General features: G+C 38.3%; 1 protein-coding gene across 2 annotated transcripts in view; it reads left to right on the top strand.

Annotated features, from left to right (window-relative positions):
• Positions 1-24,211, top strand: part of LOC101860591 — a 63,799-nt gene continuing 39,588 nt past the window's right edge. Inside the window, exons 1-12 of one of the 2 annotated variants that reach the window (XM_013085667.2) lie at positions 1-119; positions 6,783-6,934; positions 7,366-7,464; positions 9,857-9,946; positions 11,456-11,554; positions 12,394-12,492; positions 15,603-15,671; positions 17,994-18,080; positions 20,286-20,369; positions 21,067-21,156; positions 21,625-21,747; positions 22,652-22,747. In XM_013085667.2, coding sequence (XP_012941121.1) covers positions 7,432-7,464; positions 9,857-9,946; positions 11,456-11,554; positions 12,394-12,492; positions 15,603-15,671; positions 17,994-18,080; positions 20,286-20,369; positions 21,067-21,156; positions 21,625-21,747; positions 22,652-22,747 — 870 coding nt within the window. In that variant the 5' untranslated portion in view covers positions 1-119; positions 6,783-6,934; positions 7,366-7,431. The remainder of the gene's footprint in view (positions 120-6,782; positions 6,935-7,365; positions 7,465-9,856; positions 9,947-11,455; positions 11,555-12,393; positions 12,493-15,602; positions 15,672-17,993; positions 18,081-20,285; positions 20,370-21,066; positions 21,157-21,624; positions 21,748-22,651; positions 22,748-24,211) is intronic. The other variant, XM_005103903.3, reaches the window with a different exon arrangement.

Here is a 24,211-nt window from a genome sequence, read left to right as displayed (position 1 = left end):
TTACAGTGTGTGCTTCGCATGGAAACATGATGGCTGAAAAGTAGGGAAAGGATTCAAAATGTTTGGATATTTTCATGTCCATTCATTGAATTCACTGAATGAAGAACTTACTTGAAAAAGTAAGTTTTGTGCGTAGCTGGAACAAATGAATATTTACTTGCGGTCAATTATTTAGATCTAGATCTGGATGTAGACATCTAGATCTAGATCTAGATTAGATTCTAGATCTAGATTCTAGATCTAAATCTAGATCTAGAGTTATTAAAGATCAGTTTGTGATTGTTGATTGTGGAAGGAATGCATGGCATGGTGATCTACACTTGGAGTAACTTGATTCTAGATTTAGATCTAGATCTAGATCTATATCTATCTATATATATATATCTATCTATCTATCTATATATATATCTATCTATATATATATCTATCTATATATATATATATATATATATATATATATATATATATATATATATATGTATATATATATATATATGTGGTAGTTCTTTACTCACCGGAGTTTTCTACTCGACTGCCGTGTAGGACAGTCGTGTCAGGTGGTGTTTTTCGTGTGAGCACTTCGCAAGTCCGTGCGAAGTCATGATCATGTCAGCTGCTGTGTTGTGAGTTAACTGAGTGTTCGGAGAGTCACTACATGGCCCCACCACCAGCGCTGACATGACAGGAGGTTCTAGAACCGGAGAGGTGGTCTCACGATACGTCCTGAACGTGAGACCTTCTAGCCTGCTTGTTGTGGTTCCTGTAGAGTAACAGGAGCGGATTGTACAGCTTGGGTAGACTGGGTTGAATTGTTAGTATTTGCGCTTGGATTCACAAGCGATGAAGACGGAGGTCGCCCACGTCTTGGAGCCTGAGCAACACGTACTGGTTGCGACAGATCCACAAAAGCTGGTTTAAGTCGGTCGACAGAGATGTGTTCCGCGTGACCACCTAGATCGACAAGAAAGGTTGGGAGAGGCTATGAAACAAATCGAAGACCTGTCGACGAAATGCTGGAGGTACAATTGGTCTAGGATGTCCGGTCGAAATGTCACACAGCAGTTCTGGTCCTCCAGATTCGATAGCCATTGAAACTGTGTGCAATCCTGATGAAGAGGCGCTGTCGTCTGGAGAAGAGATGTCAGTGCATTGAGCTTCAGCCATTGCTTTGTAGTCCAGTCCTAATGTGGTCTGAAAAATGGCTCGGGACAAACAGTCTGCAACATGGTTCTCCTTCCCTGAAATGTGCCGTATGTCCGTGGTAAATTCTGAGATGAATGTCAGGTGACGTTGCTGGCGAGCTGACCAGGGTGGGGATAACTTGGACATAGCGTCCACCAGAGGTTTATGATCGGTGAATGCTGTGAAGCACCTACCCTCAAGCAAAAATCGGAAGTGACGGACGGCAAGATAGAGTCCTAATAACTCCCGATCATATGTGCTGTACCGTTGTTCTGGCTCTCGAAGTTGTCTGCTGAAAAATGCTAAAGGTTGCCAGGCCTCATCGACAAATTGTTCGAAGACAGCGCCAACTGCGTGATCTGACGCGTCGGTGGTTAAGGCGATGGGAACGTTTGTTCTGGGATGCGAGAGGAGAGTGCAGTCGGCAAGCATGCGTTTGCTGGCCTGGAAGGCTGTAGTCATCTGTTCCGTCCAGCAAAGTTTTGTTTTCTTCTTTTCTCCCTTCAGAGCTTCGTAGAGAGGGCGTAGTACTGAGGCAGCTCGAGGCAGAAAGCGATGGTAGAAGTTTAGCATTCCCAGAAATTCTTGGAGTGCTTTGTGGGTGGTTGGCAGCGGGAATTCTTCTATAGCTTTGACTTTAGAAGGGAGTGGGGTAGATCCATCTCGTGTGACTCGATGGCCTAGAAATTCGATTTTGGTCACTCCAAACACGCATTTTTCTAACCTAACAACTAGGCCCGCTTCTTCGAGTCTTTTGCAAACTTGCCGTAGATCTTTAATATGTTGAGCTGCTGATGAGCTGACAATGAGTATATCATCCAGATAGATGAATGCGCACGAGATGTCCTGCAGGACGGAGTCCATAAGACGCTGGAATGCCTGGGCGGCGTTTCTAAGGCCGAATGGCATCCGTAGAAATTCGTATAGGCCGAATGGTGTGATGACGGCAGTTTTCGGAATGTCCTCCTGCGCAACTGGGATTTGGTGGTAACCTCGAACGAGGTCGATTTTGGAGAAAATACTTTTGCCAGCGAGTCGTGCTGAGAAGTCTTGAATGTGGGGAATCGGATAACGATCTGGGGTAGTTCTATTGTTGAGTCCACGGTAGTCGCCACAAGGTCGCCAGTCTCCATTACCTTTCGGAACCATGTGAAGAGGTGAAGACCAGGGACTGCTAGATCGTCTAATAATTCCCATTTCCTCCATTTTCAGAAATTCAGCTTTGGCGATGGCTAGTTTGTCGGGGGGTAGTCGACGTGCTTTGGCATGTACGGGTGGACCAGTGGTGGGGATGAAATGGGAAACACAGTGCTTCACTTCGGAGGCCGAAAAGGTTGGCTCGAGGATTTCAGGAAACTCTGTTAATATCTTCCTAAATTTGTTGCTTTCTGGGTCCACTATGGCTATCTGAGAATCTGAAATCTGACCGATAGTACATGGGTATACTTTGAAAGATTGAGCCTCTATCAGTTTCTGACCACGAATGTCTACCAGTAGGTTGTGGCGGCGAAGAAAGTCAGCACCAAGTAGGGCCCGCTTTACATCGGCGATGACAAGCCTGTCGTCGAAAGCATTGTTTTGGAAACGAATGGTGGTGTTGAGCGCTCCATATGTATTGATTTTGCTACCATTTGCGGCTAAAAGTGGAGAGCCTGAAGTGTTCGCCTGTTTGTCCCGCCATGTTGCAGGAAGAAACGAAACTTGGGCTCCCGTATCGATTACGTAACGGCGGCCAGAGACAGAGTCCATGATAATCAATTGAGCTTTTTGTGGGCCAACAGAAGGTTCTGAAGCAAGACTGAATTCTGCTGGCCCACATACTCGTTTCCCTGAACCGCAGATGCTTTTTTGGGGGCTTTGTAACTGCATGGCGGAACGCATTTTTTGGCGTTTGGTCCGAATCTGTGGTGGTAAAAGCATAGACCTGTCGAGTGGCAAGGTCTGGGCTTGCTAGCTGCCGTTGTGCGATCTACTGCCAGTAGTGTCGCGGGTGGAGCAACGGCAAGGAATAACTTGTCGGCATCTTGTGCTAACGTGCGGAAGTCGAGATGGTCGAATGTTGCCAGGGGGGCTCTCACGTATTCAGGCAACTGTTGAAGTAATAAGTGTCTGAAAAGGAAGCACGGTTCGTGCGCTCCCAGTAGGGCTAACATGGAGTCCATTAATTCTGACGGCTTACGGTCTCCTAACCCATGTAGTTTAAAGAGCGCTGATGCTCTTTCCGTATCTGACAAACTATATGCCGACAACAAAAATATTTTCAACGTGCTGTATTTGTTGTCTTCTGGTGGGTTGGTTAATATTGAAAGTGCCCGAGTTGCTGTGCTGTTGTCGAGGGCGGCGACAACATGATAGTACTTAGTTTCGTCTTAAGTAATATTTCGCAAAGCGAATTGCGCTTCAGTTTGGGCGAACCAAGCTTCCGGCCCGGCTGTCCAAAATGTTGGTAGTTTAATAGAAACTGCACTTACTTGACAATCCTGTTCACACATTTTGAAGGGATGGTAAGGGTTGTGACGAAAACGCAAGTCCGCTCAAATATGATTCAAAATATAATCCAAAACAGAACACACAAAGTTGAAATTGCGTTTCAACTTGTCGGGGTCACCAATGTGGTAGTTCTTTACTCACCGGAGTTTTCCACTGGACTGCCGTGTAGGACAGTCGTGTCAGGTGGTGTTTTTCGTGTGAGCACTTCGCAAGTCCGTGCGAAGTCATGATCATGTCAGCTGCTGTGTTGTGAGTTAACTGAGTGTTCGGAGAGTCACTACATATATATATATATATATATATATATATAGATGTATATATATAGATCTATATATATGGCCACCTCTATTCTCACCCGGGATGAGAATAGTGCAGGCGAGTCTTTTGGCTATTCTCACCCGGTGCGCGTTCACCGTTATAGTATAGCCTAGATCTAGGCCAACAAATTTTGCGTTCACCCTAAACCACAGAATTCTACACTGTGATAACAGAAAAATTGTAGAATTCTGTGCCGTGAACAAACGTTCCATTACAACTGTAGCCTACTAAAAGCGTACAATTTTGTCTGTGGGCAGTGGAGAGAGAGAGAAAGAGAGAGAGAGAGGAGTAGCGCGAGAACTTCCGGTCAAAACAAAATGGCGACCCGCGTAGTTCGGCTCGATTCGAAAAGTTAAATAGCCGTAGCATCTTTGTAGACAACCAAATTAATTTACTTTTGTGTTTTAACATCATTTTTAAACTTTGTTTTGGTCAATTTGATCGTCCACACCGATAGACAGTATTCAGAAAGAGACACAGAGAGAGAGAGAGAGGGGAGGAGTAGATCTTGCGAGAACTTCCTGGCAAAACAAAATGGCGACCCGCGTAGTTCGGCTCGATTCGAACAGTGAAATAGCCATAGCATCTTTGAAGACGATCAAATTAGCTTACTTTTGTGCTATAACGTAATTTTTTCTTGGCTTTTATCAATTTGATCATCCACACCGATAGACAGTATTTCAAAATGGGGAAAAGCAGGTCTTGTTTCGCACCGGGTGAGAATAGCCTACGCTGGCAAGTCTCACCCGGGGTGAGAGGTAGATCGTTTTTCTATTCTCACCCCGGATGAGAATAGCCACTTCCTATATATATATATATATATATATATATATATATATATATATATATATATATATATATATATATATATATATATATATGTATATATATATGGCCACCTCTATTCTCACCCGGAGTGAGAATAGTGCAGGCGAGTCTTGTGGCTATTCTCACCCGGTGCGCGTTCACCAAATTTTGCGTTCACCCTAAACCACAGAATTCTACACTGTGATAACAGAAAAATTGTAGAATTCTGTGCCGTGAACAAACGTTCCATTACAACTGTAGCCTACTAAAAGCGTACAATTTTGTCTGTGGGCAGTGGAGAGAGAGAGAGAAAGAGAGAGAGGAGTAGCGCGAGAATTTCCGGGCAAAACAAAATGGCGACCCACGTAGTTCGGCTCGATTCGAAAAGTTAATAGCTGTAGCATCTTTGTAGACAACCAAATTATTTTACTTTTGTGTTTTAACATCATTTTTAAACTTTGTTTTGGTCAATTTGAACGTCCACACCGATAGACAGTATTCAGAAAGAGACAGAGAGAGAGAGAGAGAAGAGGGGAGGAGTTGATCTTGCGAGAACTTCCGGGCGGGTGAGAATAGCCACTTTCTATATATATATAATATATATATATTTATATATATATATATGGAGGGGCCCTAACATTGCGTTGCCGGCTCAACAGTTCCAACCAAGTTGAAGCCGAAGGGGCGGAGTCGGGGCTGCCGCCATCTTTGTAAGCTCAAAACAATGCAGCATATGCAGCGTTATTTATATCTCTTTTCAAATCAAGCTGCTCGGACTCCATTGTCTCTCGGTCTCTCGAAATGTCTTTGTCAATGTTAATTACAGCATATAAGCTCTCACGTACATTATAATGTAATAAGGATGTTAAGAAATCTTACTTGCATCAAATTACCAGCTCACTTAGTCGAATATTTACATACTTAATAAATGTACTATGTATACACATTGAATGATTGTGATGGTAAGATAATTTTTTTTACATGTTTTAGAGACGAAATTGGGATAAAAAGGATTAAAACAAAATTATAAATGGGATAACAAAATTTTATGAATTTTTGGTTGAAGTCGAGCTTCATTATTTTTACAAAAACTAAGACTTCTTGATAGTAATATAATAAGGACGATAAGAAATCTCATTTGCATCAAATTACCAGCTCACTCAGTGGAATATTTAGTAATACATGTACTATGTATACACATTGTGGCAGTAAGATAATTTTTATTACTTGTTATAGAGAGAAGAAATTGGGATAATAAGGATCAAAACAAAAATATAAACGGGATAACAAAATTTGCAGACTTTTCGGTCATAGAACTTCATCAGTGCAAAATGATGTCATCACTGACATTATTTTTTATAAAAACGTAGACTTCTTGACTCAAACATAGAACAAAATATATTTCTAACAAAATCAGGGTTGGGTTGATTTAAATCAGTTGATTTTTTAAATTTAAATCAACTTGATTTTCTAAATAAAAATCAGTGATTTAAATCACTTTTTAAAAAATTTGTTTTTATTCAGTTTTTACACATTTCAACATTCAGAATTCCTTTCCTTGGTTTCATAAAACAGATATAAGGTTTAGTAGACTAATATAATCATGCTTAAAAGTCTGCTTTCCCCCCCCTTTCACTGTAAAATAATACAGTATTCAATTTACTTTTTTTTTCCATAATTGAAATCAGAGGTTCTTCGTTCTGACACGTCAGGCAACTTTGATATAAGGCCACCTCTATTCTCACCCGGGGTGAGAATAGTGCAGGCGAGTCTTTTGGCTATTCTCACCCGGTGCGCATTCACCGTTATAGCCTAGTTCTAGGCCAACAAATTTTGCTTTCACCCTAAACCACAGAATTCTACACTGTGATAACAGAAAAATTGTAGAATTCTGTGCCGTGAACAAACGTTCCATTACAACTGTAGCCTACTAAAAGCGTACAACCCAGGGTGAGAGGTCGATCGTATTTCTATTCTCACCCCAGGTGAGAATAGCCACTTCCTTGATATAAATGATGGAGAAACAGCTGTCAACAACCTCTGAAGCGAATCGAAGACACAAAAGAACATGTTAGTAAAACTCAGGACTTGTGCACTTAGACTTGGAGAACTACATACTTATCAGCTCTTACTCTCAGTAAGTAATAAAAATGGAAAAAAATAATGTCTAATAATTGGAGTCTTTAAGTCTTAAAACTTCACTAATGCAGAATTTTCACTTAACTTTTAACTGACTGATCAAAGGACAGAAAATGCACATTGTTATTGTAAGACCATTTTAACATGTTCACACACACAGCACACACACACACTCTCTTTCCAGATACCTGTAGATATTTTGCACCGTCTTATATAAATTATAAGTTATGTGATAACTTTATATAGATGGCACCTTTAAATTCATGTGGAGCCTACCTTACTTTTTGTGTCTCAACAACAGATTCTCTCTCCTAAAAAAGATTTGATCAACTTGTCTAATTTAATGTCCTTTGAAATTCATTGTGATTTTATCTGCTTTCTATAAAAGCAATCATCTCACGACCATTTTGTTGTAAATTCTTCTTTCAGAGGAATTGTAAACGCACTGAGAAATTGAAGTGAGTTTTTCTTCCGGTACCACTCCTTCTTACAGCAATGGCAGGGTCCATGTTTGTTGACAAAGATGTGGTGAGTATGACTTTGTATGATTGAAAACAAATAGACTTTTGGCCCAGTATTTTAAAACATTATTTTTTTTTGTAGAAGTTTTACGGCGCTCGCAACTGCATTTTATAAGGTCATACGAGTGCAGTAGAATAAGATTTGCTTCTCAAATAGTGTAAAATGAACATGACAGTATCATTATAATATATAGCCTTGTGTGTGGGAGAACAGGCAGGTGCCGAGAGGCCTAAATTGGTGAAAAAAGTTTCTGTCTCATCTGGCTGCTCATCTTCCTTTTTGTCACAACTAACCCCCAATAACACTTGTCAAAATGTGCAAGTTGCTGTAGGTCCCAACAGTCTACAAGCGTTTACATTTATTTTGTGTCATCACTTACGAATGACCGTGATGTTTTCCTTTGGAGCACATTAAATAAAGGAATTCAAGATTTGAAAGTAGGTGAATATAGCACTTGAGCAATCTTCTTCCTCTTTGTCTCCCGCTCAGACAAAGTTGCATCATGTGTACTGAGATCCACTGGAACCAGCAGCATATATCACTGAGAAAACCCATAAAGGCAAAATTACTGCATGTAGAATTAATCTAAGTCTCTCAGCAAATCGCTAAACATCACTATTTATAAAAGAGATGTGCACAGAAATGAAGATGTAAGAGCAACTGTTGGGACAAAGTCGTGCCTGCAGTTCATATAAATAAACAAAGAATAAAAATGGTTTGTCCACCTTCTACGAATGTCACGTAGTCAGCTAGCTTCGAGAGCCCTTAACACCAGACTCAGGCTATAAAGGAAGAGGTTGGCCACACAAAAGATGAATAGAGGGAGTCAAGGAAACCCTCAGAAACTACAATTCAATTGAAAGAACTGCTTAGTTGGCCTACCATAGAAAACTGCTTCTCCCTAGATGCTTAACAGCAACAGAGGCTGAAAAAGTGATAGAGGTAAAACTCCTTTTTGGAGAAGTCTATGTTTTTGAGGTCTTGAGGCCAAAAGATTTTATAAGTTTGTCATTGTTTTTTAAATTTGGTTATTGTGTCCGGATGGATTCCAGATGTGCTTAAAAAATGCAGTCATGTGCTGGGTTTTCTGGGAGTTGGACTAATTTTGATTGCGTACTGTAATGAAAATTGTGTTCATCTGATGTTAGTGATGGTATGTTTGCCTCAGCCTGGAGGCTCTCCAGTGGAGAAGTGGGGAAAACCCTCAGGGCGAGGTGGGAGAGAGAATCGTAAAAGTAGAAAAGGTGTTTGGAGTCCCCACCCCACTCCGAATAAGACAGAACTTTTAGAGCATTTAAGGCTTTCTGGCACCTCACTCGAAGGTCTTTTATGTGTGGAATGAAAGTTAGTTTTTGCTCATTATTCTGAGGAAACAAGCCTGGTCATGGACAGGAATCCTTTCTCTGTATAATGTCAAATTCGGTTGCGGCACACGTCTGCTGGATTGGCAGAAGTGTACTGCAACCGTCTTCGATGGGGAAAACTTGAAACCATTTTCGTTTGCCCACTTTTCAAGTTTGTACAGCTACATTTCCATAGATCTTAGTTGAGGAATTTTTGATCGGCAGCATATCAGAAAGTGATCAATGCATAATGAGCGGTCTATGTTGTTTTGGAGGGCCCGAACTATGGAATTGATTTTGATTTCGAAGGGGAGGGGAGGAATGATGCACCTTCCTGTTGTTGGTGGGGATCTGAAAGGGCAGATCTGATACGAACCTGGAAGCAATGGTTCTTAAGAAAATTGCCAATGTTAATAGCCCTAACTCTTGATGGGTTTGTTTAGAGTATTTGGACTTTCGGACATTCAAAGATGCTGTTTGAAGAGGTAGTTAGACTGTTAGAGTGTTTAGAACTTTACCTTGGCAGCTTTCATACCCATTTGGCTTCCTAGTGGTGTTCTGGAATTAACAACATACACCGCTCTCTAATGGGTTCTCAATTTCATTAATTTTTTAAGGTGAAAAGGTTCTCAATGGAAAAAAATAATGTCTAATAATTGAAGTCTTTAAGTCTTAAAACTTCACTGTATAATGCAGAATTTTCATTTAACTTTTAACTGACTGATCAAAGGACAGAAAATGCACATTGTTATTGTAAGACCATTTTAACATGTTCACACACACTGGACCCCCCCCCCCCCCATTCACACACACACAGCACACACACACACTTTTTAAATAACTGTCCTTTGATCAGTCAGATAAAAGTTAAGTGAAAATTCTGCATTATACAGTGAAGTTTTAAGACTTAAAGACTCCAATCTGGTTTCAGTTTGTATCAAATGTTGTAGTAAAGCACTTTCTTTGTATTACAATCTTCTGGTCAGTGAATGTCAAGACACGTTGTTTAATTTTATTAGATGATAAACTCATATTTTTTTGGGTAATTCTAACAGACTCGCATCAGCACGGCTATATTCAACAATGATATGGATGAGCTGAAAAAAGCTCTTGCAGATGGGGAAGATCCGTTCTACACCGATCGTGTAAGATCCATATATTTCTTTTAGTAGCCTTAAATATGAAACTGATATTTTGCAAACTAAAAAGTTTTTCTTGATGAAATTGTTTAGCCAATTGAAATTGTGTTTTGAAAAAATGTTTGATATTTAAAAAGGCCCAGATCAGTCACTTTTTTCTATGTCTTTAGTTCGAATCAGGTTCACTTTATATTTAAATCAGTTCTGTTCACCTCAAGGTCTCTCTTTGCAAATTTAGATAATAAGCTTGTATGTTTTCCGATTTTTTTTGTTCCTATCAAAGAATACATGAATGAATAAACATAGGCTTCCCCATTTTAGAAAAAAAACATGTTTAAGGCAATTTCTTTTCAGAAGACTTTATTTATGTTTAACTACCACTTGAAACTTTTATTTCTTTCTAGGCCTATTTGATGAGTCCATTTTTAAAGCAGAGAGGACCACTGCTCAATTAGTTTGGTGTTAATGAACGTGATCCAGACTATCTTAACATGCATTCTGTGACTTTTCTTTGAAAACAATTATTAAGAACTGTATTATAATAAAGTATGAGAAAAGCGTCTCAGTTTTTCTTCAGTAGCCCCTTTTCTCCACATGTAGCTACCAAGTATCTTAGAGTTTTATATATACATAGAACCACAAACAAACAAAAGCAAAAGATTGGAATTAGTTGATCAGTGGCCATTCAGTAAAAAATTGCTTTCTTATGATTCCAACTTCATATCTTTGTCTTTGCCTATTAAGTTTTGTCTTTGTTGTGTGAGCAGCTGTATATCCTTTTCTAAACTGTTGCAATATAGCTGTTTTGTTTTTCATAGCTGCCCTGAACTTTCTTAGATTAGCACTTAGGTGTATCTTTTGAAACTCTTGATTTCCGAAACTCAATTTTATTATCAGATCCTGAATGGGTAGAAGTAAGTTACTGAAAGCAACTATTATGAATTCATGATATGTCTACAATATCTTGACTTTGGAGCTCTCACATTGGCTGTGATTTATAATTGTGACTTAAGCATTAATGCTTATGTTGCAGAAACTGAGTATTCTGTTTTTTAAATTTCTAAATAGCCTACATACATTCAGTATGATGATGACATATTAACAAAGCTGAACTTGCACCTTAGTTTACTTGCAGTTTACTTTTTTGTTTTCTGTAAATGTTTGTATTTAAGGATATGCTGTAACTAAGAATAAAAATGGAAATTTTTGAGACCTCTGAAATAAAATTACGCTTCCTTGAATAGAATAGCATTTTGCTCTTAAAAAATTGAGTTCCTGCGTCCTTAGTTCGTAGCAAGAATAAGACATGGAAAAAGACTTTGTTCTCACTTTTCATAGTCAAAGATCTGATGGGTCTATAAGATGTTCTTATTTTTCTAAAATACAACTTTCTAACTCTCCTATTTGGTTTTAGTGCACGACTGAAATTGAACTGAATGATGTGAGACTGTGGATTTTTAAAATTTATTTTGCTTCCAAGTTTTTTGGTTTTATTCATTTATTTTTTTTCTCCAGAAACACAACACTTATCTACACTATGTGTGCACAATGCATCGACCTTTCATCATTCATATCATTGTCGGAACTGGCATCAATCTGAATGCTCAGAACAGGGTATGTGCAGTGTTCCTATGATGTAGGCCTGTAGATTGTTTTGATGTAATGTTGACTTATAGTATACCGACTTGAACACCTAAGCACCAGCTGTTTCATTTTTGCTTTTGATCCCTTACTATCAACAGCACAGTTTCCCCTGAAACAAATTTTTGACAAAGTGTGTTTCTTCAACTTCTACCCTTTGAGTCTTTGAGCCCTACTGCATTATCTGTACTGAGTTCCTTTTGATTGAGGGTTAGGTTTACACCACCATACGCTGAGCAAGCATGCATTTGGAGCTGAGAATAGCACAGATAGTGCATGCAAGTGTGTGCTTGGGTCAGCAGGGTTTAAGTTTTTGATATGGTGTCTGTAGTCTAGTGGTTATGCTTCTGGAATTGTATTCATGAGGTTGTGGGTTCTAGGGTTCGAACCTCAGGCCCAACATTGTGCCCTTGGGACTACCAGAATCTTTCTCACTTCACCCAGGTGGGAATGGGTATCCAGAAATAGATAACAAAAGATATTTTCGGTGTGTTAGTGTTTTAGTGCCTATAAAAATGGCAGCCTGGACTGTATGCTTCCTATGAAGTTCGATTGTTTCAGAATGCTGTCAGGTCTACGGGGGTAATAATATAGAGATTGTAAAATGTGTAGAATTTTCTGTTTAGCGGGAATTTGCGCTATACAAATGCTATCTATTATTATGGTCTGTCACCAGCTATTATTATGTTATTTATGAAGTTTTCATGTTCTTCCTGATGTATCATTATATTATAGCAGCTTGTATTTCATCCCATTGCTCAATTATGTTCAAAGTATTTGATCATAATTGTCTCATATGATTTCTTTTCAAGCATGGCAACACAGCCCTACATGTAACAGCCCTACAGCATGAATGCTGCCATGTTGGGGACCTGATGGCTGCTGGTGTAAACCCTTTCATTAAGAATCGGGTACTGTATACACAACTGTTTATATATATATTTTTAGTGCTAGAAGGCTCATTTTGGTAGCGACAGGTTATTTAGTGTCTGCCTTCTTAACTCTTTATCTCCGGTAAGTCGCTCCTAGCGTCTCATGGTCGGAACCACTGTCCTGTTGAGCGGCTGATCGGGCGCATTCCTTTACAACGACTTTGACATCAAATTACTCTTTGGCAATTGGGGGAAAACAGGTCTCTTTTATCGGGATTTCATTCGTTAGATGAAGAGCTGTCGAAATAGGTTCATTTGTTTTGATCTATTGAGCAATTTAGTGACCATTTTGTCATTTCTAGAATTAGTACCAAAAAAGGGCCTGGGCATAGTGGGTTTATTCCCCTCGGGGATAAAGGAATTAATTATCTTGATTGTGCCAAAGAGAACATCAGACATCGCCGATTGTGGTTATTCCGGCTGATGCATACCAGATAATGAAGGTGTCAGTGAGTGTTAGATAATGATTGACATTCTGCTCACTGTTATGTCATATATATCACAGCGTGGGGGGGGGGGGGGGGGGGGGGGGGTGTCAGGTGCTCTTCAAATTTCCCCATGTTGCCTCACATATTGTGTCTTTGTAGGTGCTGTGTATTATTCTTTATTTAAACTTAGTTTTTGTTTACCCAAGTTGTAAAATGCAATAGATACCACAGTATAACAAACTACAATATTAGTTAAGCCATTCACTGAGACATTGTGGTGAAAAAAGGCACTTGTCAAAGTAATGAAATAAAAGAAACAGGCAGTTTACTTGCCAACTTTGGCAATTTTTTCAGAATTTTCTTTTTTTTTGTTCAATACCTTTTACCTCCATTTAAAAACACATTTCTGTGTAGATTTGGTCGAAAAATGTTAATCAAAGGAATAAAACGTGTAAATTTGCAGTTTTCAAGGATACTCAAGCTTTGGAAATCGCCAAACTTTGGTGGCCATGCATTTTCTAGCTAATTTTACTTCTGGCACTAAGGGATCCTCACCTCCTTCAATCATTAAATATGTCAAAGATGGGTATTGTTTCATGAAATGCAAGACAAATGAGCAAGCCTCAGGATAACACCAATTACTCCAGATACCCAAAAATTGACGAGCACCTGATTCCATTAATTCGTGACACATTTCATTGTGTTCTGAATAAATGTTTGTCAATAAGAAAGCCCCAGGTCCCTCTTTTTAAACAAAATTAAAGATATCTTTCAAATCATGCATTTTTAGTAGAAAACTTGTTTTTCCATATGTAGAAATTGATGTTAATGAAAGTTCTCATGCAAACACACCCAGGGGGCTCTCTTGGTCTAGAGGTATGGTGTTTTCCTCTCATTCATTAGGTCCCAGATTCAAATCCTGACATGGACTGAAAATATTCTTCTCTTAAATTTTCTCCTTTCATCCTTTCCTGCTCTCTAACCAAGTTCTGTCGTCTGCTTTCATCTCCATTTTCTGTCTTTTTCCATCCCATCCCCCTTTGCCCCCTCCTCTGGGCTCCCTAGTCTTTCTGTTGAATTTCTACTGCTACTCCTTGGTTCCTTTTTACTGCTGTCTTTCAGCCACACCCCTGATCTTAGGGTAGGTAAAAATGTAACACCTATCCTTCTCAGATCTCGGAGGTCCTGTATCCAAATTGCGCCTGTTAATGATCCCTTGGTGGTGCTAAAATCGATATGAGTAGACTTCGGCCGCCACCTGGTCAAAAATCAAAATTAATTCCTACCAAACTGAACACACTTCATGTGTCAGGCGTGCCCATATTTCCTTATGCAGTTGCAAGCGCCGTAAAACCTTTTCTAAAAAAAACTAAAAACCACACACCCAGAAGAAGAAGGAGAATGATTCTTGCCGTTTTTGCTTTCAGACTATACTTCATGTTCATGTGTCATGCTGAAATCATGGGTTCATCAATCTTTTTGGCATATGGATTTGAGTTATTGACATAATCTTAACTCTTTGAAGGCGACCCACTTTCCCTTTCTCGATACCCTGAGACGGACTGTCTTTGCCCTTTTTTACCAGGTCACCATTTTTTTCATATCAACATTACAAAAAAATCACACTTACGCCACTAAAAAGTACAATGTCTCTATATTTTTCCCTAATACCAATCAATCATACATTCATAATACCAGTCTTACCTTGATCAAGGCTGCAATATCACTATAGTTGCCCTCAAAAGAATTTTTTTTTGGACAAGATGAGACTTAGGGGTCTTGTAGATCTACCATTACTAACAAATGGTACAGATTCATCATCACTATCATATGAACTTTCTTCTTCTAACTCTAAATCTAACTACTCATCACTGCCATCATCAATAAGCAACTCTAATGCTTCTTCAGTCCGCATAAAACCGCATCGCCTGGAGCTCGCCATTTTGAATAGAAACAGTGCATGCGAAACAATGGGGCTAAAACAAACGCCATGCAATGCGATCCTAATTTGAACGCAAATAAAAGAAATCAACCAAATTATAGGGCTTTGGACGAGCTTTCCATTGAAATAGAGGTTGTCCACCTTCGACCCCTAGTTTACCAAATAAACACGTTTAAAAGCGGATTATCCGCTGACATGGCGACAATGGTCAGAAGATTATTTGCTGACGCGTCTTCAAAGAGTTAAAGCTTGCTTATTGTCTTGCTTTTGATTGAAAAGAAATATCCATCTATCAAGAATAGAAGTTGATTATTTGTGATTGAAGAAGGTTGAGGTTGCGTGTTGTCGGAAGTAAAATGGCTGTCCAAGTTTGGTGTGTCCTTAATGGAAACTGCAAATGTACTTTTTTGTGCTTTTGATCAACTTTTTTTCGATAATTCCACGCAAAAATGTGTTTTTAAATGGATGTAAAACGCCTTGAGCCTTCCCTCCCCCCAAAAAACAAACAAACAAACCAAAAACCCCACTTTTTTTTTATTTTAAAAAAAAATCTTACTCGACGAGCGGAAAAATGTTGGTTTTTTCGATTTTACTATTTTGAAGAGCACCTGATTTCACTGTGATGGCACATACAATATGGAAAACTAGATTTAGGTTTGTCAGTGTTGAACCATACAGGGATGCCTATTTTTATTAATGTTTACCATTTCCTTTACCAGGATGGCAGAACAGCTTCTGAGATTCCCACAAAAAACAGATTTTGGAAGTTCATTTATGAAAAATACCAGGTATGTAACTGAAGCGTCTTTGTGTTAGCATTTGTGTCATCATAGTTTCCCTTTTCATATTTTAAAACATTTTTTTGAAAATTTTGGCAAACAAAGATTCAAGAGATTCAGTTTGACTCATTATGTATGCTAATGGTGAAAAAATGCCTCTTAATTCACATTTTACCCTGACTCTATGCAAATACCAATAATCTTTCGAACATAACCACGATGACACATAATGGATAAATATTTGTTGTAATTTTGGAAAATATCATCAAATTTTCCCCTCTCGTTGACATCTAACCAAGCACGCATGGTTGCATCTAGATCTACCACTACTTGACCTTTGGAATGCAGTGCGATGTTTATCATTACTTGGTTTAAATTTAATTAAATGGGGGAAAACATTTTTCGGACATAACAGCTTTTTTCGAACATAACATGTTAAGAGAATGTGTGAGAATGAGAGAGAGATAGAGAGACAAAAGAGAGAGAGAGAGATAGAGAGGGAGAAAGAAAGAGAGAGAGAGAACGGAAATGTTTTTCTGTCTGAATAGAATTAATGTTTTAATGAATGTTTCTAGTTACTCACGTTTCAACTTTATTGTGACCGTTCGTGAATTTTTATTGCATTGTATGTTTTTAGTGAACACATTTTCAACCTCACTGCGAGACTGTTTTTCTCATATAAAATTTGACGCATATATGCATTTATATTATATGTATAATACTTTGTTTTACGTACACACTTGTCGATTAATTTTTAAGATGTGATGTCTTTTTCGTTGTAATGCGCCTGACTGCTGTATATCTGCTCCCATGCTGAAACATCATATTAAACACTAGACATGCAAATGTCCAGAGGATTTTATAAGGTATTTGAAGAAACCTCCACCTATTGATCCCAAAAAACTGTACAACTTTTTTTGTTAATATTTTCCTCCACACTGTAGTTTTTTGCTTCAAATTTGTTCACAACATTTGGAAGTCAAAAGGAATTTGTCTGATATTTATTTTAGATAAATCCACCAAATAGCTTTGCTTTATATAGCACGTAAAAAACCCACCCATTTTCAGCTATGTCCCCATTTTTGTAGCATGGCGCACTAGTTTGCTTAAGGCCTACCACTAAAAATCCCAACGATTGCACCAAATTGCAAACTACAGCAGTCTAACCGGCCAACAGAAGTTTGCAGATAGTTTTTCTCAAGTTTGTTTTGCCAGCTGAGATCATGGTTAAGATTAGTAAAGAGCAGAGAACTTTTTGTATTGAATATTTCCTCACCACCAACTCATTTTCAAAAGTTTCGCTTAAGGTACGGAAATAATGTTAAAGTTTCCTTAAGGACTTTTCTGATGTCAAGGGTGGAAATGGTCCTTCAGTTATGACCTGTAGAGAATCAGAACAAAAGAATTACTGGACAAAACGACCACTTCAGGTCATACACACACCGTTTTCACTCCTTTAAACGTCGCCAGGGTGCAGAATTCAGTAGATGAGCCCTATGAGACGCCTGTCAGTAGAAGATGCCTACAGCAATGATTTTCTTACATCTCAACGTCCCGCATTCTCAAGGCACATCTTCATCTGTACCATTTTCCCGTTCGCAAAGCTATCAGAGGATAGCAATGTGTTCATGATTCCTCGATCGTTTGAAAAGCGTGAACATTTCTTCTACTTCTATGACATTTGGTTCCTTGGCGGAGCCCATATTCACCTTTCAGGTTATATCAACTCCACAAATGCTGTCTACTTGGGCACCCCCCCCCCCCATTGTCTCTAGAAACAGCTCCATACTGTAAGGTCTACAGTGTGTGTGGCTTTGAGTACTCATGGTTGAGTGGATCCTTGTCTTTGGCCACCACTGAACATTAGGAACGACGCGATACAATGTGTCGAGTCCAAAGGAGGACATTTTGACCATTGGTTCTCAGAGTTCCAGTTCCTGAATTTAAACAAATATTATTTTAAATCTGTAGGAGAAAAGAACTATTGTTTACAAGTTACAGGGATGGATTTTTTAAATAAAAGAAAAGGAAAAAAACCAAACCAATCATTACATGATTTTCCTTACAAGATCTTATTGGCGCATTGTGCATTTATAGGTAGTTTTTATAAAAGCCATTTCCGCTTTCGAAAATAAGTTTATTCTTTGTGAATTTTATGTCAAACTAATTCCTTTTGAACGAATTATATCTATTCCTAATTACAACATTCTAGTAAAAAAATTTTGCCAGATATTTTGAAAAAAAAGTTGTAGTTTTTTTTTTATCACCCTGTATATAATAAAATTGTGTCTCATGTAAGCCTGTTCTTGTTTTGTGAATTTTGCTTTGCAGCCAGGAATATTTGAGGCTATAGCTGCCCATGATGTTGACAAAGTTCTTAACCTGTTGCATTGCTGGACACGGGTGGACACTTTAAGGGTGAGATTTGTGCAATCGATACCACTCTTGATAAAAGAAATCCTGTGATTTACTTTTCCAAAAGAAATTTGTTTGTAAAACGCATGTGTAAATTCTAGTGCTGATTTCTATGGATGATTCTCAGACTTTTCCTAGTGCTTTTGAAAGGAACATGAACTAAAAGTTGAATTTCGAGGATTGGTCTTTATATTTTGTTCTTAAAATTTACTTTATTCCAACTCATTCGCTACGTATTATTTTCGGCTTGTGGATGGATTTTTTCCGGAGGGCAAATGAGGTGATGACTAGTGGGCAGTTAAAAGGTCTTTGGGGCCACAAATTCAAATAAATATCAATGTATTATATACCAATATTTTCAGTATGGTTTGTAGAATACATCTGTAATGTTTATTTATGTATTTTTCAACTTTGGTTCCTGTAAGAGGCGATTATGCAACACAATTTTGATTGGATGCGGATAAAATTTGAAAATAAAAAATTAATAATCTTTGGTGAAACTCAAAAAATACGTTTGCACCTAGTCAAATGATACATCAAAATAACCATAAATGAATATAGAACTGGAAAATATTGAAAAGTTTGCAGTTATTTACATACATTCCATAATATTTGTACATTTGGATCATAACATCCGATATTGAAAAAAAAAAAAAATGTTATTTATAATCTTGAAAAATGATCACAAACAGAAAAAAACTTACTCGTATCTTATATGGAATTATTCAGAATTGCATTTGGAATAAACCTATACATGTCTTGAGTGGCACTTTTTGTGTAATTTCATAAAAAAGTAGTGATTTTGGGGAGAAAAAATATTTTGACAATTTAGATCTAGACCTAGATCTAGCACTCAAAAATATTGATTTCTCAATAACGGCTAGTGCATTGGCAATATGAGTCCAGTCGTATCAATATTATAAAAAAGAGTCCTACATTTCTTTAGTGGGCAAAATAATGATAGATTTTGTTTAAATTACTAAGACTGGTGTCCGGGCTATAACCGCGCCGCCCCCCACGGCTCGGTGTAGCGAATGAGTTAATATATAGGCCTACTTGTCAAAATAGTGAATCTGAAAAAAAACTCTGCATTTTTCTGGCCGTTGAGCAATTGTTTTCAAATTGTCTTTTTTTTGGCTCATCACCTTTTATGTCCTTTTAAAAACAACTTTCACATGTGGATTTTACTGAAAAGGTTTGATCAAAGGCACACAATTTTAATTTGCAGTTTCCTAAGACTGGTACATTTTGGAATTCACCTTACTTTGGTGGCCACTCTCTCGCTTATTTTTTCTCTTACATCAGGCGACTACCACCACCTTCAATGGCAAATATCTCGACTTTTATTCAAGATAGATGGGTATTTTTTTCACTAATAGCAAGACAAACGAATACATTAAGATGAAACTGTTTGTTCTATATGCATAAATATTGATGAGCGCCTGATTCTATCATGTCAAGACACATATGTTTAAATTTGTGATTGATTTACAAAGGTTTTATCACAGAGTCAGTTTTCATGACATATATAGAGAAAAGAGAAGGAATGAGAATAACAGAGAACAAGAGAGAGATAAAAATGGGTTTCTCAACTTTATCATGTAAAATAAAAATGTGAGGCAGCGTGTTGAAATCAGGCTCTCGTCAAAATATTGAAAGTAAAGAAACTGGCACTTTTTCGCTGATTTGGCAATTTTTATTGAAATTTTTTTTTGGTGTCTATTTTAGAAGCCCTTTCAGTGTGAACTATTTTGAAAAACGTTGATTAAAGGCACAAAAAATGTAAATTGTCACTCTCCGCAGACTCTAAGGCTTTGTAAATGAGCAAACTTTGGGGGCCATTTCTCACTAATTTTACATCTGAAACCAGGCGAACCCCATCTCATTCAATTGTAAATATCTCGAAATGTACTCAAGATAAACAGGTAACTCTTTCATCGGAAGCAAGGTAAATGAACAAGCTTTAAGGCAATGCCAATAACTCCACATGCACAAAAAATGGATGAGCGCCTTATTCCACCCCGTTGTGACACAAATGGTAAATAGGAGAGTAAACTACTGTCGTTTCTTAAAACATTATCTTAGGTCTGGAGTAGGAATTGCCGACTCGTAAAATATTTTGCTCTTTTAAAAAAGTTTTGTATACTGTCGTGGCTGTTATGATTGATAAAATCAAGTGACCATTGGTTTCTTTAATTTTGGGAACAGGATGGGAAAACTCTTCGACAGTTTGCGGCCTGTCGCAAGTTTCATGACATCGTGTTTCATGTGGATTTTCACAGACACACTCTCGTAAGTATAATAATGAATTCTGAAGACTCATTGCTGTCTGCTTCATATTAGTGGACTCACTTGAATTTTTTGTGTGTTATTTACCATCTTCCAGAATCCTGTCATCCATCTAGGTGTACTTCCATCTCAGTTCAGTGTAAGGTCGTAACTGGGTAAAAGTCCATCTTTTTAAACTGGTGTTTCAAGTCAGACTTCTGAATACAAATGGAAATAGAGAAACAGTGGTGCTGATTAGAGAATATTATTTTAAAGATCTATTTGTCTTGGCAGCCTGTCAAAGTGTAAAAATGTTATGGTCATTAATACTTCATTATTATATATATATAAATGGATTTCAACAATGTAAAAAGGGGACTTTGTCTCAAGGTTTTCAAACTTGAATGAACTAGTACTTTGTTTATGTGTATAAAATTTGCAATATATAGTGTTTCTTTGTTAAGAAGTGTCCAAATTTTTAAAGTTTAGAATTTACATAGGAAGCTCAGATTGTTGTTTTACACTGTAATGAAAGAATTGGAAGTTTACAGTGTGAGTTGAACCGAGCTAACATTATTACTGATGTGTTTTGTAAACTTGTTGCACAATATTAAAACAAAAGAATGCATACTTTTCTCAACATATTCTTTGTGTATTTGAAAGATCTGCAGCCTCCTTTATTAAAAGTTTTTTTCTTTTTCATATCATAAAAAATTTTTAGGGGGCTATCTATGCTGTGCTGGAGCGAGATGCTGAAAAAGCATGGACATTTTTGACGCATGCGAAATGTGATGTAAACTATGTCAATTACGTAAGTATTTTGTTTTCTTGGTTCTCTTGTAAGTGGAAAAAGTGCCTGAGAGCCATTTGCATGTTTTCAAACATTCCAGATTGTTTAAAACTTACAAATATTCAGAAGATATAGATGTGTTTGAGCACCATATTTGACAGGAAAAATTTCCTAAATGTTAGTGGCCAATTTTTCTTTACAAGCCATAGAAAAATTTGGAAATTATTTACTGCGTTCCAGCAGACTGAAGATGAAAAAGCCGCTGGTCACTCTGCTTGCTCTCAAACCTCATGTGAGGTTTCATACTACTTGTGCAAAGTCATGAGTAGCAATTTGACTCATTGTCTGTTTGGAAAGGAAAACATGCAATGTTTGAAGGAGAAAGTATGGAGGTTTTGAGAATGTAAGGTGTATGTTTATTGATGAGATATTTACAATGTTAACAAAATCTCTTTTTTATTCATGTGCATCACTCGGTTTATTGTACAGGGTGCTGATTCATGCCACATTCTGCAGTATGCCATCAAACTGAAAGATGTTCGTTTGGTTCGGATGATTTGCAAGTCAAAGGTCAATGTCAACTTACGGGTAACCTTACAGAACTATATCAAGGTACATTGCATTTTTTTCCTTTGCGTTTTCTGAGATTTTCTCACAATGTTCGAAATTATCAACACTGAACCATCCCCCGGGGCCGGTGCTACTGACTGAAGTGTCCTTAGGCCATTCCCATAGGGGGGACATTAACCTGTTCTCATGCAAAGTAGAATTGTAAATGGGCTGATTCATCAATGTCATGCTCATAACTGTGCCTGAACTGCAATAGGGAACTGCTGCTTTTTCTTTCCTAATCTTTACTATCATCATTTTTCAAGGGAACTGCTGCTTTTTCTTTCCTAATCTTTACTATCATCATTTTTCCTCTATTTCTTTTGTATGTTTTTCACCCTCTTGTGACCTTCTGTTTCCAGGGTGCCTTGATAGTCGAAGAAGACTTCGTACTGTTGAAACTATTGCTCTTATGACCGTATGCAGTTGTGTGCGCCGTAAAAACTCTACTAAAACTAGAACTAAACAACACTGAACAGATATAATATGTTGATGAAATGTATACATACTGTTTAAAGCATCTCTTGAGCTTTGTGTATGTCCTGTTTCATCTTATAGAATATGCTGCAAGTGGCTACTTTTTTGTTGTCACTTGTATTCAGTTTGCTGCATTCAACAGGTTGTTAAAAGTACTGGAGTGTTGCTTCATGCATGGGCAGGAAGTGTGTATAATGCAAAAGGGCTTTATGTATCCATTGGCCAGCTCATGGATGTGTCATGTGCAGGACAGGGGTTAGGTCTGAGCTACCTATTTTGGAACGATAAGTAACTGTTGTCCATTTTACTGATCTTCCCATCATGTGCATAATTTTTAGCTGTAGCTACTTTTATTTGTGTGTACCATAAATGAGAAAAATAAGAATCAGCATTGTTATCATAAGACTAATATTTTTTCCTTTACATTCAGGCTCCTCTGTATTTTGCTGTGCTTGATCCCAATGTCTCGGATGACATCATGTGGACAGTTCTCAAGGCTGGTGCCAACTTTACTTTAAAAGACGAGGTATGTTTTATTGTCTCCGCCTGAGATAATGTACTTGGGAGCAAGGAAAATGCAGGATCTTAGCTGATGCACTAATCCACAGTGACTTATGTTCAGGCCTACAATTGGTGGAATGTCTCCCGGTCTCCCTTTACTCTGAAGTGTACTTGACGTGACCCCTTGGTGGGTTTATGACTTATGATGAGCAAAGAGTGGTCAACCTTGATGACCTGTCACAATGGCATGAGGCATGCCATTTTCACTGATCCTGTCGTGAGTCTCAAGATCCTCGCTGATCCTATTGTTTCATCTCTTTACTTGTCCAAAATTTATAGCTTTCCAAATCTGACCAAGTTTCCCCACTTCTGTGGTAACGCACCAATGTTTTTTGTGACCATAGCCATTAAAATTCAGTTTGTCCAGAAAATTTGCATGTAGAGATAACTTCTGCAATGGTCAGGGAAACAAAAGCACAGAAGAGCTCTCAGTTTGATGAGATCCTGTCTGATGTGGATGTATAGGCTTTATCTACCATGCTTGTGTTTTAGGTTCAGGTGGAGAGCTCAGATGTTGTGAGTGTAATGTTTTGGGAAAACGAACACCTCAACGAGTTCACACCATGGTGGGATCCTGTCTGGGGCAAACGTTGTACTGTACTGCTGTTTCACTCGAGATCACTTAGTTACTGCATGTTAAAGATCCCTATGTGGTCCTAAAGTCGATAATAGTAGGTTTCAGCCCTCACCCAGGCAAAATTCATAATTGCTACTAAAACTGATACTGGAAAATACTTTAGTCAATATAAAAACATGTAGAGTACCTTTGAAATTAGAATGTGGCTGCCTGTATTTAAACATTAACCCTACTAAGTAGGAAAATTGGTCACCTATGTAAAAATCAGTAGCACTGCAGGTTGAAGAACCAGTAGCTGACTAGGCCTTCTCATGAGATCTTTACTTCTATGATGACTACTTTTTCCTGTGTCCCACTTTTGTGTCAAGTATTATGTTGTAGGAGTAGCGCTTAAATAAAGCTAAGACCTACCTCTTGAGTTGTCGTGAGTTGAACTGCTCGCCTCTCGGTCTTGATTTTTACTCACTGTGTCCTTGTCCTTGTGAGGTCAATGCGATCGTACTCGTAGTGTTTCGCATAACCCCACACAACCCCCCACCAGTATTGTCCTCATATAAACCTCCTAGGTGGACGAAGTTGACGTCCGGACCTGGAGCTCTTGGAAGCCGTAAGATGAGGCTGCTGAGATGAAGAAGGTGGAGGTGGAGGAGCAGGATTGTTTGTTGTGATAGTTCTGGGCCGTCCACGTTTCGGTGGGTGAGCGATAAGGACTGGTTGCGACGTTTCTACGTGGGCCGGTTTCAGGCGATCAATCGAAATCGTTTCTGTCCTATTTCCCATGAGTATGTGGAAAGTCTTGCTGTTCCGAGCGGTTACGAAGTATGGTCCAGTGTATGGATGTTGTAAGGGATG

Source organism: Aplysia californica, unplaced genomic scaffold (genome assembly GCF_000002075.1).
Source record: "Aplysia californica isolate F4 #8 unplaced genomic scaffold, AplCal3.0 scaffold00395, whole genome shotgun sequence".
In the NCBI taxonomy this organism is placed as follows: Eukaryota; Metazoa; Mollusca; class Gastropoda; order Aplysiida; family Aplysiidae; genus Aplysia; species Aplysia californica.
Note: the sequence above shows the minus strand (reverse complement) of the source record. Positions and strands in the feature narration are given on the sequence as shown.